Consider the following 17,600-nt stretch of genomic DNA (forward strand, 5'->3'; position numbering starts at 1 on the left):
TTAAAAACAGACACTGCTAAGTCATTAGATCTGCAAGTACTCAAGTTTTCTTTGCACAGAGTATCACCACCTGTAACACTCTGTACAGGGGTGTCACACAGGCTTGGGAAACTCATCTGACATCTAATAAAAAGGTAACTGTCTTCAGTACACACAAGTGTAGATGCTGAATGCAAGTTTTATCCACATTTCTACTTCCAGTATGTCTGCCAGCTCAATAAAAAAACATCTCGAGCAAGTCTTCAAAACCATTCAAGAACAGTGTGTGTTGTGGGAGTGTGAAACTTCTGAAGTCCAGCTTCACAAGCAATTCATAAAAACTGGAACAATTATCAAGACCAGTCATCCTCTGTGAAGAACAAAAATGTAGGCAGGGCCAAGTAAACACAGACCTACCTCCTGAAACATATTTATCTCACAGCAGGTGCAACTCTGCCCCAGTGCCATATTCATTCCCATCTCTTACCATCCAACCTTCTGTACCCACCATCACTTCTTGCTGGGAAGGCTGGAGCAGCTCACTTACTCTCTTCCCAAGAGCTATCTTCTCATTTGGTATCCCCACCACCCTGCACAGCTTGCTCCTTGGTCAGTGCTAATCAGGAGTCTCTCTTCCCACAAACCTCACCGTTCAGAAAGCAAACAGATGAGAGCACTCTTATTACACATCACACCAAGGAGCTGAAGGGCAGGAGAGGGCTGAGAAAATTAAAGCAACAACTCTTGTATCAAGCCAGGCAAACAGTCTAAGTCAGCAAGAAGCCTCTTCTCCCTTTTTGCCTTCACAGACCTGGAAACTCTCCCAAAACCCTCCTTCCCTCTAGCCCTCTTTATCCACCCTCTTCTCCCAGTTTTCCTCATTTTCCCACTTTCCCTCATATGACTAATTCCTCTTCTATCAAAGAAGCACTGAAAACCTTTTATGAAAAGTTTGCTATATTTGAGCATTAAAGTACAATGCTGAAATCTTCTGTGCATTGTATATTAATAGTGCAATACATTGTAATTGCTACTTGAAGATCCATTTTATTCTTAAGATCCAAATGAACACCACAAATGAGACACACAGAAGCCTCTCCCAAATCACAGAGCAACTGATTCACAAAACTACTCTGAGCAGACGTTATGTTGTATAATGTTTACAGCAAAGTACAATGTGCAACTTGCCACATATGCACTGACCACCAAAACATGACAGAAACATTTCAGATGTATTTTGACATCTGACTCACCCTCACATGCGGTCAACACAGCAAAGACAAACAGATCTGCACCCGTGGCAGATCCACCATGCCAGAAAGACACTGTACACACACACACTAACTTACATTTTTGTGTTCAAAGTATCACACCAGCATGTAACAAAAGAATTGGCAGGAACTTAAAATACTTATGGTACAATTAAAACTTTCTGAAGTATTTTTAACTTGGAATATATTGAATGTAGCTCTTAAGTAGCCGAAATAATACTAGCACATTTCCAAACCATGTTTGACACAATACTCCTCACAAAGGTATATGCCTGCAATTCACTTTTTTGCTACCTCTTGGGGTGTTTTAAGTCTTTTTAAAATTATTCAGTATCAGGTGCTTTTGAACAGGTACTACAATAAGGAAAAGCATTCTTCCAAGTTATCATTCACATCATAAAAAGAAGCCATTCTATAGAAAGTAATCAAGTAAGAGCACCTTCCTATCTTAGCAAGGTTCCAAGATGTGCCAACACGGCCTTCCAATAACAGAATTCAGACTGTACTTCTCTATTGTATGTGATAGGCAAACCAAACCCAAAAGACCTGACAAGAAATTGCATGAAACAAATTTTCAGAATTGTCATATTGAGAAGAGAAAGGATGAAGGGGAAGATGATAGTCATGTCTTGGAGGTCAGTATGTACAAGCTTCAGTGACACACTGCACTTTGCAGTAAACATTATCTAGCATAGATCTGCTTAGAGCAGTTTTGTGGACATTCCTTATAACAAACAGATCTTCAAAAGCCAACTTGCAGAATGCTTTTCCAAAGCCACAGTGGTAGTAGGACTGTAACCATAATGGTCTAAAGCAGTACACAAAGCTCAGAAAAGGAGCATCGCCTAACAGACAAATTGCTGTAGTAAGGGTGGGTGTGAAATACAAGCTTGCTCCCAAAAGATTAGCTGGGCTAACAGAATGGTATTGGCACCCCTTACAAACTTCTCCCTAAGGCTAGAGCTGTATTACAGACATTTACAAACATTTGTGTGTCTCGATTAAATCTCAACGCTATAAATTATACTTCCCAAATTTGCATAGAGTGTTCTGAACCTTAAGGGCAAATCCATCTTTTACAAGAGATTGAATAGTGAACAAGCAAAGGATCTTCTTAAACACCATAAGACTGCCAGGTTTACTTTATTTCTTTTTTGGTTAATTCACTGCAGAAACAAAATCCTGGTTTTGGCATTGCTGCCTCTGTAGTAAAATGACCACCCTGAATCCCAGAGCCAAGCAAGTCTTTTGGCAGGTACAGAAAAGATTCTCAGATCTGTGGTTTGTCCTCTTCCGTTAGTTGTTGGTTTTCCCATCAGTATGAAAGTCAGAAACAAAGAACGTTTTTAAGCTCAAGTAACCCACTAACATTAGACACCTGCAGATAAGCAGACAATCTTTTACTTGCTGAAAGCCAGCAGAAAAATGCTGCAAGACACTACTCATGCAATTTGATCACACAGAGCTTGGCATTGTTCAGAGTATATCAAACATTCTGCTCTTTAGATACAGGACACTACCATGATTTTCTCTTAACCAATTTTTGCCTATTAGTCTGTATTTAACTGTTGTCCAAACAAATTTCTCTTCTGTTCAACCATACAGCAATTTCTCCAGAGCCTCTTTTTGGCCCTGTAATCTGTCAAGCAGCTCTGGTCAAAGAGTGAAGAAAGACTGTATTGTATTCAGGAAGGTGAAACTCCTTTGAAAGAACAAAACTGGAGTAACACAACACAGGTACGAGATAATCACCACAGCAAACCTTATTAGGGTTTGGATAGGAACGAATGCTCTGTGACCATCACCTTCCCCCACTCCCTTTTGCCAGACTTCTGTGGAAGGTACTATACACCCACAAAGAGCTCTGAGATATATACACATCCACCTATATTCTTCTATAACAGAGTCCATCAGGTACAGCAATATTTAGGACCCTATTCCGAAAAGCAGGTCATCCTCCTTAGAACAGAGCACAGTTAAACATCTCACCCACTCAAAGACAAAACTGGGGGGAAAAAAACAGCCTTTCAAGCAAAAATGGCAAATATAGCAAATATCCTCTGCCTAAGGAAAAAGCACATACCAAGTTGTGAACTGACAGCACAGGCAGCTGCTCCACAGTTCCTTCTGTCTAGAAAGACATTCATCATAGGAAGTGAAGCTCCAAAGTAGAATAAACTACTTAACATTTGCTTCAAATAATTGTAGTGTCAACAGTTTCCAGAGAGGAAAAACATGGAATTGCAAATTCAATCTCTGGTTGGGGTCCTAGAAACACTTTTCTCCTCATAGGTCTCAGACCCTTTTTTATCTGCATATAAAAACACTATCTTAAAAAAAAAAATTAATTGTACAAATACTTGCAGAGAATTCTTCTGGTTATTTCTTTAACTTGCTCTGCTTTACCAAGCCAGATTTCATCTTACAAAGGACTGCTGCAAAATCCATATTAAGTACTCCTTTATCTCTCAAAAACTTAAATGTCAAAAAAAGATAATAATACTGGGGGATGTGGGAAGGGAGCCACCACTTTCCTTAGAGAAACAGCTACCATTCTCACTAGAAGCTGAAATATCCTTTATGAATACCTTGCTATCTTTCTAACAGCCCAAACTTACTGGAAAATAAGAGGAAGATGACAAGTACTATTTTCAGCCACCAAAACACTTCCAAACCAGCAGTTTCTCACCTCCATCTCATTTTTTGGCGGGGCAGGAAGACAACAGATATTGTATCCTTTAATAAAAGGACAGAGGAAAACAGCCCAAAGAAGCCATCTACAGCTGTGCAACTTTTCATTAACTGTGGCAGTTAATCAAGTTCTTTAACAGCATCTCCAAAGCTGGAATCATACAGAGCCCCAGAGCAAGGCAATGAGCTCTGACTCACTTCCATAAAAATATAATCCTACTACTTCCAAGATGAGTTCAGATCTGGGAGCAAAAAGTGCTTGTGCAATGCCAACCCAAGGCTGACCAAATCAGTACCATGTTTTTTAACCACACTCACAAATTTACACACAGAAGTCACCCGATCCAACTACATATAACTCGGTGTCAGGCTCAAGTGCACCCCTTGTAAAGCCATGCAAAACTCCACGTTGTGGAATATCCCCACAGCAGCTTCCTCTGATACCTGTATTATCAAAACATTTTTACCATGTAAAGATATCACAAAGATATCCACCACTTTGTCAAATATTTTCACTCACCATTAATTCCTGATTAAGTAATCTGTGCTCTCTGAAAAAAATTCCCTTTCACCACTTCCAGAGATGCTCTTGATAGTCTTCATTCAATTCAATCTCTAAACCTGATCACAACTAGGGAAGCATTACACACACACTGCATAGTGGAGCTATGACATCTCCCCTGTGAGGAAGGCAGAGATCCATAAGGGCTGACTCACACCTTGTTAAAGGAAACAGGAGAAAGAGCCTGGGATTAGCGGATGGCCACAAGGCCCCTGCCAGCTACTCCCTGCTTGAACCCAGATTGCCTTTCCCCTCCATCTTTGGTCGTAGCTAGGGGGTTGGAAAAAATTAATGAGAAAACACCAGGGAACAGCCAACATACAAGCCGTAAATATACACACAAGAGGCTCCTTAAGCCCAAGCATTTGTGCTCCTTCCTGCCAGCCTCTCAACTCTTCTGGTAGTTTGGGAATAATTCCTGTTCCAACATGCTGAGCTGGAAGCTACTGCAGCCAGTTACCTCTACATAAGAAAGGAGTTTCCGCCAAGCTTGCTGAGAAGCCCCTGAGGCCAGGTTAACAATTTGACTACACCCGAAGATATTCAGGCTCTGATAACAAGCCCAAAATTATCTTTCTTTTACTCGTTTTTCTTCACTTTCTTGTCACTCCCAGGTAAAAAAGCTGAAAGAAAAGCTTTCTGCAACTACAAAAGAAGAAACAAAGTTTCAGCATTATGATAGTTTCCAGCCTGTCATAACTTAAAATAAAAAAATTAGAAAAAAAATCAAGCTTAGTGACAGACCTGCTGTGGGAAGCAAGTAAAGGAAGGAAATACTAATGGTATTCATTCCCCCTTTTGCATTAACATTTGCAATATTCTATTTCTGAACTGAGATTTGAAGGGCCTCCCTCCCCAATCCTCTGCAGCATATGCATGTGTGTTACTTGAATTTTCAATCGGCTCTTACACGAATGTTCAAAACATGAAAAGCTTCATGCAACCCTACAAAAGACAAATGGAGGGAGAGCTGCTTCAAGGAAAAACAGAATGCTTGAGAAAATGCAAAGTTCACCCAAAAAGATGGTTTCTGGATATTTTACAACTTAATTCTTTTTTGTCTCCCAACAAACTGTAGAAGATGCTTTATGTATTGGGGGAAGAAGGTAGGTAAGAATGCAGACTCATTTCACAAGGAACAGAGCTAAAAGCCATCTTAATTGCCACCTTTCCTTATGACAGAGCCTAAGATTAATTACAAGTCCTGCAAGTATCATTAATTTCACTAATGATGCTTCACTATTTAGAGGCCTCAGGGAAGCAGTCATCTTCTTTATGATATTCTGTTAATGCCTGGCAAAACTACATGCAGAAACAGAGGTAGTATAAGAACATGAGAACTAATTAAAGCAACACTTTATGTTCAGAAGCACTAGAAACCAATTTTTGCTGCGTAAAAAATGTCTCTAAGAACTGAAACTACAAAACTCCTTATTTCCCAACAAGAGAAGTTGCAACCTGTTTTTTCAATCACATCGGCTCCTTCCCACGTACACACAACAAGTAAACTCAAAAGCACCATGTACTTGCTACAGCTAAATATACTGGTGATACATGACTGCCTAATTTGCAACCCTGTGAACGCGTCTGGAAAAGATGGCAGTTTGCTGGGCTTTTATGTAACGTATATTTGAACAGATGAAACACCACCTACCATTTTCTTTAATTAGCATTTAATTTGGCTGTTACCAACTTAATTTCTAGAAACCAGCTTAGAAGCAGTTTCACAAATAAACCCAATATAATTTATACACCTTTATTATCAAGCATCCACTTGAACAGAAAAGCAAAGGTTTTACCTGCAAAGGAGCCAGGTAAGTACACGCACCCTCCCCAGGACACGGAGGCCCGTAGCATCTCCCCGCCTTACATTGGCAGAGGATGGGGCGCACCCTCCCTCAGCTCTCGGTGAGAGGAAGCGAGGCCCTCGCATGCCCTTTCCACGCGGTACAGCACATTTTACACTCACGCCGCTAGTCAGTCAGTCGGACATGCCATCCCGCGGCCAGGGAGGCCCGGCCGGGGCACAGCCCTCACCCAGACCCATCGGGAAGCAGAAAAGCCGCAGAGGAGCGGCGGAGGCATCCCCCGCCGCCCCGCGGGCCCGCAGCCAGGGGAGGGGCGGCCGCCACCATCTTGTCAACCGTCAGCCGCCCGCCACCGGCTGCCCCCGCGTCGCCGGCCATAAAGAGAGGGCACAGCCACCTTCCACAGCGCCCCACAGGGTGAAAAACCCTACCTCCGGAGAGCGCCCCTCAGTCCCATTACCCCTCTCCCAGCCCCGCTGGGTGCCGTTCTACACCCACCCCAACTCACCTCCAGGCGGAGGGAGGCACCGCAGCCCCGCAGGAACTCGCGGATGTTGCTCAGGCACTCGCCTTCCGTCCGCGGCTCAGTGTAAACCTGCAAGAGAAGAGGTGGATGGCTCAGCGCGGGCAGCAGCACGGCTCGGTGGTTCCCGTTCCCCGCCCCGCCGCTCCCCTCACCTCCCGCTCCCTCCGCAAGCGGCAGCGGAGACGATCGCTCCCAGTAAAGGGCTTGAACCGGGAAGTAAACACGGAGCACAGGAAATGGCGTGGAGGGCAGGGGGGCGGCAGGCAGGAGCACAGGCAAAGGTACCCCGGCCAGCCGCGGCCCTAAACGGCTCTGCCCCGCCGCGGGGCGGGCGGCGAGGGGAGGGGATGAGGGTGTGGCCTGGCCCGCCCCGCCTCCGCCCCGCCCCGCCTCCGCCCCGCCCCGCCCCGCCTCGCCGCAGCTGCCGCCGCAGGCCCCGGCAGGCCCCGGCCGGCGGATGGAAGGTGGGGAGCTGCGGTGGGAGCGCCCCCGTGCTTCCCCGATGAGTTTTGTTTTGTGGTGGGGGTTTTTTGGTGGTTTTTTGTTTGTTTGTTTGGGGTTTTTTTGTGTTTTTAAATAACAATACACACACCCCTCTGCCATTTCGGGTATAGCAACGCAAGGCAGTCCCTTGGGCCCTGGACTAAGTGGCTGTACGAGGGGCAGCCGAGGGATAGCCCCTCGGGATGGCAGCCCGCCCTGGGCTGCAGTGAGAACGGACCGTGCAAAGGGTAAGGGCCCACGTCGCGAGTGGCCCATGCCGTTTGTGGGGACTGTCAGTGCCCCCGTTGTTTTGACTTATGTTCACTCTTAAGCTTTTGTAACAAGGAAATGCATCAGAAATGCTGCAAAGGCCTCAGTGGGGAAAGTACCCAGAGTTCATAATCTGCCAATTCTAGGATGTTAATGAGTTTTTTCTATGATTCTATAATTCTGTGATTATTTATCTGTATTCTATTAAACAGCTGTAATCTCACCTTACCCCAGCACAGAAGCAGCTTCACAAAAAGGATTTTTTGACTGAACTTGAAAGAAAAGAGCCTCTGAGATGTGCTCTCTGCAGCCACAATCATGCTGCCCTCAGTTCAACCTCTACCCTGAAAGTGCAGACATTTCTCAGTAAAGCAGCCAGCCCCACAGGCTTTAGGGGACGAAGCTTAACTTACCACAGCTTAACTCAAATTCTGTGTATATCTAAGCATCATTTCATGATAAATTCACTTAATTCCATTGAATACTTTATCAAACAAACCATTGGCCAGACTGAGAAGTAAGCAGACTTGCAACCCTGGCCACTTCTTTCTTTTGGAAGGAGAAAGCCTAGCACGGAAGTGCACTGTAAGTTGCTAAGGTGGCAACACATGCATCTTGTCCTTTAATTATACATTACATTCATAGAGGAGATGTGTTAAATTAATATGTTTGTCAATGGTACATAAACTCACAAGCATAGCACTGGGAACTTCACATCACGTTCACTCCAAACATTGCATCAAGCTCAAACCAAGGTAGTGCCTTCCCATACGCTTACATGATATGAAAGACCTCTCTGACACTGTGACACCACAAAAATTAACAAATACAACAGCATGACAGAGTGAACCTGGTACAAAGAAATTTAAAACACAAGTCACTATCATTTTCTAAACACAACATTCACGTGAGTTTTAAATTAAATCCACCATGTCCTAATACGAGGCATTTGATAGCAATATGAGTTAATAATTTTCCTTTCTTCAAGCAAGCACACACATGCACACAGCCCTAAACTCCTCAAATTGTTTAGTACTATGCTAAACTGCTGTGGGTTAAGACTAACCTTTTTACTAAACAAAAACTTAAAGAGAATGCCAAAGAAGTTCTACACAAATACAACAACCCAAAAGATGATCTCAGTAGATTCAGAAAGTATTGCAAGCAGTGAGAAAAGCCTCCTGGAAACACCAGAAGTTTCATCCCTCTTGCTTGGTTTTTGCTGGTTTCATATTTTCATATGTTCATGCAGAGAGGCTCTGCAGAGGGACCTCGACAGGCTGGACAGATGGGCAGAGTCCAATGGCATGAGATTTCACACATCCAAGTGCCGGGTTCTACACATTGTACACAACAACCCCATGCAGAGCTACAGGCTGGGGTCAGAGTGGCTGGAGAGCGCCAGGCAGAAAGGGACCTGGGGGTGCTGGTCGACGGTAGACTGAACATGAGCCTGCAGTGTGCCCAGGCAGCTAAGAGGGCCAATGGCATCCTGGCCTGCATCAGGAACAGTGTGGCCAGCAGGAGCAGGGAGGTCATTCTGCCCCTGTACACTGCACTGGTTAGGCCACACCTTGAGTATTGTGTCCAGTTCTGGGCCCCTCAGTTTAGGAAGGATGCTGACTTGCTGGAACGAGTCCAGAGAAGGGCAACAAAGTTGGTGAGGGGTTTGGAACACAAGCCCTACAAGGAGAGGCTGAGGGAGCTGGGATTGCTTAGCCTGGAGAAGAGGAGACTCAGGGGTGACCTTATTCTCTCTACAACTACCTGAAGGGAGGTTGTAGACAGACGGATGTTGGTCTCTTCTCCCAGGCAGCCAGTACCAGGACAAGAGGACACAGTCTCAGGCTGCGCCAGGGAAGGTTCAGGCTAGATGTTAGGAAAAAGTTCTATACAGAGTGATTGCCCATTGGAATGGGCTGCCTGGGGAGGTGGTGGAGTCGCCATCATTGGAGGTTTTCAGGAGAAGACTTGATGGGGTGTTTGGTGCCATGGGTTAGTTGCTTGGGCGGTGTTGGATTGGTTGATGGGTTGGACGCAATGATCTTGAAGGTCTCTTCCAACCTGGTTTATTCTATGTATTCTATGTATTCTATGTATATTTGTTGCTTGCTATACTTTCTGATTACTCTAATTAATTTACTGCATTCTAGTAGGAAACCTCAAGCTCAGCCAATCTTGCCAACATCCCTTGCTATAAAGGGTTCCTGAGAATCTTACTAATATGTATATGTTGATGCTTCTAACATACTTCTTTCTCCATATTCCTGATTCTTACAAAGTAAATACATAGTTTCCTTTTTTTTTTTCTTTTGCTTAAATTATTTGCATAATAACTGGGTTTTGTTTGCCTTTAGAGGTCAGACTTCCTCATCCTTTTTTTGCACCCATAATTTTCCTGGTTGCTTCTGCTCTATCAAGGCCTATTTTCAGCCTGAGGAACTTCAAAATTAATTCTACTCCCCAAATAAGAATAACCTCTAAGAAGAAATGACAGTAAAATTAGATGTATTTCAAAAGAAATAAACATGCTATCTCATAATATAATCCACATTAACACTCCTTAGTCCTAAAGTCTCCATACATTAAACACAGAACTCAATAACTGTAAGAAACCCAGTTATATTACTACCCTATAAGAGACTGTAAAATACCTGGAAATAGGCCCCCAAAAAGAGATAAGGAGAGACATATGATTAAAGGAGGGCAAAACCCTTCCTATTAAAGATTCAAAAAACAACGCACAAAGAAAACCCAGCCCCATAAATAGTTCTCTATTTTATAGATTGACAGAATGGGTTGGGCTGGCAGGGACCTGGAAGATCATCTTGTCCCAACCCTCCTGCCACAGGCAGGAACACCTTCCACTAGACCAGGTTGCTCAAGGCCTCATTCCATCTGGCCTTGAATACCTCCAGGGACAGGACATCCACAACCTCCCTGGGCAACCTGTTCCAGTGTCTCACCACCTTCACTGGAAAGAATTTCTTTCTAATATCCAGTCTAAATCTACCCTCCTCAATTTTCAGTCCATTCCCTCTCCTCTGATCACAACAAGCCCTTGTAAGAAGTCCCTTCCTAGCTTTTACATAGGCCCCTTTTAGGTACTGGAAGGCCACTGTAAGGTCTCCCCAGAGCCTTCTTTTCTTCAGGCTAAACAGCCCCAAATCTCCTAGGGAAGGTGCTCCAACCCTCTGATCATCTTAACAGCCTCTTCTTTCAGATATGAAGTTTAAAATACATGCAAAACATACATCTGTGAGACTGTGGCCCTACCATCACTCTAATGCATATTTACAGTTAAAAATCACCTTCCTTCAAAAGAATAAAATAAGTTACAGTAAATCTTTAGAAATGCCATTTCTTCTCTCACAAAACAAAAACAAGGGAAAGAACACCAGGGGCAATGTGAGAAGCAGGCTACATTTTCTCAGCTCTGTGGCTACAGTGGCATTTCTCTCTAATGGCAAACAGAAGCATATGGGTAACAAATCTCAAAATATGTTAGCATTTGTATCCTGCTAGAATTGTAAAGTGTTAATGATCCCTTAAACCGAAACAAGCCCAGTAAGTTATTTACCTGGGAAATCTTAATGTGATTCTGGCAACCTTTTCCTACAGAGGGCTAAGAAACAAAGTCAGGCACCTGAATAATCAACTAAACACTGCTGACAGAATCTGAAAGTGCAGTTATGTGGGCCAAGCCCATGTTAAAATCACATGGTATAGGATATCCTTTACATCCAGTTATAGGAAGGTGAGGAGGATGACCTGTCTCACTCATAGATCATATTTATACTTCGCAGACTATTCAAAATTTAACAGCTGTCTTCTAGTCTGCCTGAATAATGGCAAATACATTCAGAGAGAAAGAGTAAACATAATAAAATTCATGTATCATACTCCAAAATTACTTTGTTTCATAAAAAGTAACACAGAAAGCCTATGAAATAAAGCAGTCATGTATTTTCCTCTACAGTATTTGCTTCATCCTCTTGTTTTCATAGACCAACACCATTGATTCATTCATAGGGGCTGTCTTTATCTCATATGTTCATTCAACTCCTAGCACAAAGAGGCGTCAGTGTCCAACTGGAACCTCTACATGCTCTAGTAATACAAATGAAAAAAGGTTACTAGTAATTAGAAAAGACAGGGATTCCAAAGGGACCTGTTGGATTCTTAATTATGGACCAGGGCTCCACTGTGGAATCCAAAAGAGACAAGTGGAAGGTAATACACTTCTTTATGGTAACAGGGACAGGTACTGATTAAGATTCAGTCTCTCAGGGAATAGTTCTGGAAACCATAGATATTTCATTGAAGACATCTGTGTGGTGCTCTGCAACTGTCAAGGAATGCAATACATTTTCTGCCACCCAAAAAAGATGGAGAACAATCTGCGAAGCGAATAGATAGTACCTAGCTAAATGTTACATCCCTTTTTTTATGATAAGTCTGTGATTTTAGTCAACCACAACAAATATATAAAAAACAGTGATGCAGAGAGAGGCTGCATCAAGAAAAGATATGACAGAAGTGGTCAGAAAAAAATGAAAAAGGCTACCATTAGTTCATTTGGACAGAGAAAGTATATGAGAAAAATATGCAAGGAACAGAAGGAGTTTGTCCTCGTTTAGACCCAACCGGCAGTCAAGTCCCTTGCAGGCACTCACACACAGCCTTCCCACACATCCCCAATAGGATGCAAAGGAGAACTCACAGAGAAAGGCAACACCCCATGGGCTGAGATGGACAGTCTGGAGAGTTGGGCAGGGGTGAACCTCATAAAGTATAACAAGAGCAAGTGTAGAGTCCTGCACCTGGGAGGAATAGCCCCATGCATCAGTATAGGTTAGGAAATGATCTGCTGGAGAGAAACTCTGCAGAAAAGGATCTAGGAGTGCTGGTGGACAGCTACACCATGAGCCAGCAATGTGTCCTCAGGGCCAAGAAGGCCAATGGTATTCCGGGGTGCATTAAGAAGTGTGGCCAGCAGGTTAAGGGAGGTCATCCTCCACCTCTACTCAGCCTTGGTAAGGATGCACTTGGGATACTGTGCCCAGTTCTGGGCTCTCCAGTTCAGGAAGAAACATCACAGACCATCACAGAAGAATGCAATCCCAAAAGGAGGTGTTGCAGAGACAAGGTGGACAAGGGTGTTGTCCTCTGTCACAATATGCCACATCATTTTGCCCTTACTCTCTTCGTCCAGCCTGAAGTCTATATCTGCCTCACAGCAGGAAAGAATTTTCTCTCCAGGTTTCTGAACACCTTGTAGGCACAAAGCATTACTGCATTCCAATCAGTAAAAATACTGTAGGTGAACAATGCAGCCAAGCTAATGAAAGGGTCCTATTAACCACATTTGGTCCCACAGCAGCTGTGGTTTATGTCCAGCCCTTTTCAGTGGATAAGGCACAACACCAAGGGCAACTGATTTCCAGTGAAGTATGGTGGCAGGGAGGGAAACACTTCCATCACAAGCACTGAAGGCTGGAGTTTGTCAACAAGGTTTGCGGTCAGGGAAAAAAACAGGATTTTAAAAAGCCAAGACATTCTCACACTAACCTGGGCTGTGAAGCTGCAAGTGACTCACTGTCCAGCAATTCCTGCAGGTTCTTTCCCACCCCACCACTCCCAGCTGTGTTACCTCTTCCCAGTTCCTGCACTAGGGCCCATGTCTTGAGGTGTTAGGGTTTCCCACTCTGTTTTCTCTTCCAGAACACTTCCTCTCACAAATTGCACCCAGCAGGGATGGAAAGAGTGGCACCACAGCAACATTTTCTGCAGCTACACAGGAGGACATCATCTGCTTCTTGAGGAAGCATCCATTGCTAGAGACCACTGACAGGTACTGTGAGTGAAGAGACCTGCGCATCGAGGACTGTGGATGGAGCCTCACAATCCCCACAGGAGGACAGTTCAAGAGTCACAGCTGCACTTTACACAGTTACATCTTCTAGTTCTTTAAGTGGAGAGCACCCTGAACTCAAGCCCAACCACTTCACGGATCACAGATCCTGCTGGTGACATTAGATGACATTATCAGGATGCTAAAAATAGACTAAAAACAAAAATCAGGATTCTCAGCAAGGTGCAGTTTTGTTTTAAAATCAGGTGTCTTGATGGAACACCAGATCTTACCACTTCTGAAGTACTGTGGTTCTTTAATGCCTATGTTTCCCAAGGTATGAACCCTGTTGCACACAAACCTTTCAATAGTAGTTACCATGTTCTAGATACCTGTATTTTGGAATGAGCAGTCAGTCAGCATAGCATGAGCTAGATCCAGTAAAAGACTGAAGTTCTTGGAAGACATGAACTGAAGTGCCCAAATTTTAAATTTCCAGGGTTCACACAAGAATTCACCTAGGTTCTGCACACAGCATAAAGCAAAAGGCAGGTGCCTTAAAACATCCCCTAAATTTCTTGTATACTGAAAAGGATACCCAGCCTTGAAGTTAACCAAGAGCTAAGACATTGAAGGCGGCAAGAGTGCATTTACATTCTTTACCCCATCCCAGTGAGCCTTCATCTGCTTGGCATCCTGAACTCCAGTTGTCTCCTGGACAAGAGTCCTTTGGGTATCCTTTGGAAGAACTCAACAGTGCATCCTCTCTGATAGACATCAGTACAGCTAACCACACATCTGACACTCCTCTGCTGACTCTATATCACCACACCACTCTCTGTATTCCACCCTTCTATCTATTCCATTTCAGACCACACAACACCAGCAATTCCAGACCAGCAATTCCAATCTCACAACTAACCCTACTCTTCCACCACACACCCATATCCCACCACTCTTTCTTTACTTTCCTATGAGCCATACCAACTCATCAGCTACAGCTCCATGCTTCCTCAGCTTCCACCTTGTTACAGCATTTGGAACCAGGCTGAATGAAGACTTCTGCAGCTCTTCAAAGTTCTTCCCCTGCACTTGTTCAGAAATGCTCATCTGCTTGACCAGCTTTCCTTAACAGCAACCTTCTTCCAAGCACACTGATAGTGTGCCTTAGCTGCTTCAGTTCCTTAGTGGTAATAGCACTCAAAAACTAAGTTCAAAAACTAAGTTTGCAGAGACAATTTAGTTTGGTTGAAGTGCCAGCCAAGTCTGTGGCAGTCTCACACAACAACTAGAGACACCTTTTTTCTTTAATCTGTTCTGCAAAAATGATGTTGTAAAACTAATACAGCTGTTTGAGCTCATCCATTCTGATTTGCACCTGTATTAATCAACGTTCAGGGGAACAGTATGCTCTTCACAGAAGAAGTACTGTGCTTTTGTCACTGCCCTCGGACCCTGATCAAATTCCCATCAAAGTTTACAAACTGACTCCAAGGGGGCAGGTATTTGGTCAAGTCCTGAGACACAGTAAGTTAAGGGTGCTGTGACATTCCAGACAGTATTGTTCTTTTCTTGATCTTCCATTTTAATATTTCAAACACAAACAAGATATTTAGACAGCATCAAGACATTGAAAATGCCAAGCATGTGAAACTTAGCAAATACAAGAAGACTGGCAGCTGCCTTTACAACTGCAATTACAATGTTCTTGCAGACTCACTTTGTGAACTGCACTAAGCAGGAGGCCTACTGGAACACAGGAGCATGCCTGAAGAATTTTATATATAGGCATATGAGGGTCTAGTTGCAGCTACAGGAGTTATCTACTTTGTAGTGTTTCCTACATGCTGAGAACTAATAGTCATAATTCCTGTGGTTTTGCTTATTTCCTTGCTGTTTAGAAGAGGAAACCAGCCAGTGTGCAACTGTCAGCTTCATGCTGCAGAGCTCCGGTGGTGACAGCATTTGGTGCCCAGAGGAAGATCTGAGAAGAAAAAGCCCAATGAAGTGCTGCTCCAGATGTGGGCAGCACTCAGCATACAGCATTCAGGCAGTTCTTGATTAAAACCTACCTAAGGAGGTTCCTCTGTGAAGCAGGGCTGGTGAGTAGGGATTTTTGCACCCTTTCCTCACATAAACCCTGCAGTGTTTCCCACAAAGCATGTTTTGATACAGCACAAGCTCAGGCTTCAGAAGTCCAATCACTCAGGGTTTGTTTACACTGGGAGAGCTCTGCTGCTAGATATGCTGGCATTGCTCCTCTCTATGGATGTAACATATGCCAGAGAGGGAATTCCTCTGCCAGTCTAACTGTACCACATTCAGTGGTACAGTGACATTAACGAAGCCAACAAAAGCACTTCTCAGTCAGCACAGTTGCACGAGCAGGGGTACTGGGGGGAAGGGGAAGGAGGGGGGGGGTGTGGTGTTTGATTTTGACTCCTTTTTCCCCCAGTGTGTGAAAATATTCTGTTGAACTACTAAATCTCCACCTTCTCCTGGGCAAGATGCCAACACTGTCCAACGGTGCTCACTGCAGAGTAAGAAAATGGAGACCTGAACAAAATGCACTTAGACTTGAGCACTATGTTGTGGGCCAAGAAGAGGCTCTGCCCACTGGCTGCCAAAGGTCCACGTTGAGGAGCAGCACAACAGGAACTTCTTGAAGATAAGGATGGCCACCCCTCCCCGACTCTGTAGTGCTGGTGGTGAGTGATGGCAGCAATCACATCATACTGACACGTGCGGAGAGGAGATGGCTTTGCCTTATACAGCAGAGTCAAGGAAGGGCACACAGCATCATACTGGCTGAGGATCAGGGAGTAAAGCACAGCCAATCAAGGTGCATGACTGTCACCACTTCCAAGCTGCCAGCTCAGAGAACTTTTGCAAGCTCTGTCATACTCAAAATGTTTTAAGGTTCCAGCTCTTCAAACCACAGCCACTGGGCAATGTCTCATTCAAACTGTTAAAAAAGGATGCATACTGAATTACTCTCAGTGGTTCAAAACCAAATTTTAAGCACATATATGTGCACATGTGTACATACACATATATATAAATACACATACATATGTAATTTGTAAACTTAAAGCCAGACTTCCAGTTTTCCTAGGGCTTGACTTACAATCTTAAATATTTTCAGCTGAACAATGTGGTGCCCTCAGCCACCAGCACACAGTAGTAAAAGGAGTGAGCATGCTGGTGCCATTCCCACAGCTTTTCCTTTTTTCCCACACAGACACAGCATTCGGCAGGCACCTGAGGGCCTTCTCTATTGTCCATACTATGCACAGACATGGAAAGAATGTATCTAGAAACTGTGGAAATCACATTAACAAAAGTAAGACCAGAAAAACTATGTTACCTTTCCATATTTTGTCGCAAAAACAATTTAGTCACCAAGAGTTTCCTTAATTGCCCCCTCTTCTCAGGGTCCCACACGCCCTTATTTAATTCAGTTTAGACCCTTATACATTGAGGAGGTTTGACTCTAAAGGAAAAAAGACGGCAAACGCAAATGCAAGTCCTCTGCTTCCTCAGTGCACACAGACAGAATGTGTTTCTCTGAATAACACCACAATTACTAAGCCAGTGCATAGATGGGAAAAGCAATGGCATTCTCCTTCACTGCATCTGTGCACTCTTGCTCTTACAATAGGAGTGGTACACGACAACGTGGCCAGTGACAACTCTGTAACAGGACCAAACAATCCCATAAGCAGCTCATAGTAACACTTACGAGAACAGCATGCATTCAGCAAAGAGGCACTCTAACAACTTCATTCAGTTAACATTCCCCTGGCACCTGACTCATCCCTGGAGCAACAGCATCTACACACACATTGGTGCTCCCCAAGCATGCAGCCATGGCATGCACAGCTGTCTGGCAAGGATTATTCTTGCCAAAAGCATAGTAATCACCTTGGGAGGCTCTACATAATGACTACTGTTTAGGAGGAGAGAGCATATCCACAGTAAAAAGCAGATTTTGCTTCCTGCCTCCCAGGTCTAGTCCTGTGATGACCTGCTGCTGCAACACCAGCAGCTGCAATACCTCCCCAACAGATTTCAATGAGTGAAGGAGGACAGCCCTTTGGTTCAGTCGGGCAGACCCTGACAGCTTCACTGGGGCTGCATGGGCAAGCCATCCTGC

General features: G+C 44.1%; 1 protein-coding gene across 3 annotated transcripts in view; it reads right to left on the reverse strand.

The window, feature by feature from the left end:
* ARHGEF7 (Rho guanine nucleotide exchange factor 7) overlaps positions 1-17,600 on the reverse strand; it is a 128,902-nt gene that overhangs the window by 105,932 nt on the left and 5,370 nt on the right. For 2 of the 3 annotated variants that reach the window (XM_054162862.1, XM_054162861.1), the window contains exon 2: positions 6,820-6,906. In XM_054162862.1, the coding sequence (XP_054018837.1) occupies positions 6,820-6,906 (87 nt within the window). Of the gene's footprint in view, positions 1-6,819; positions 6,907-6,989; positions 7,140-17,600 lie in introns of those variants that run through there. The other variant, XM_054162864.1, reaches the window with a different exon arrangement.

This window comes from Dryobates pubescens, chromosome 7 (genome assembly GCF_014839835.1).
Source record: "Dryobates pubescens isolate bDryPub1 chromosome 7, bDryPub1.pri, whole genome shotgun sequence".
In the NCBI taxonomy this organism is placed as follows: domain Eukaryota; kingdom Metazoa; phylum Chordata; class Aves; order Piciformes; family Picidae; genus Dryobates; species Dryobates pubescens.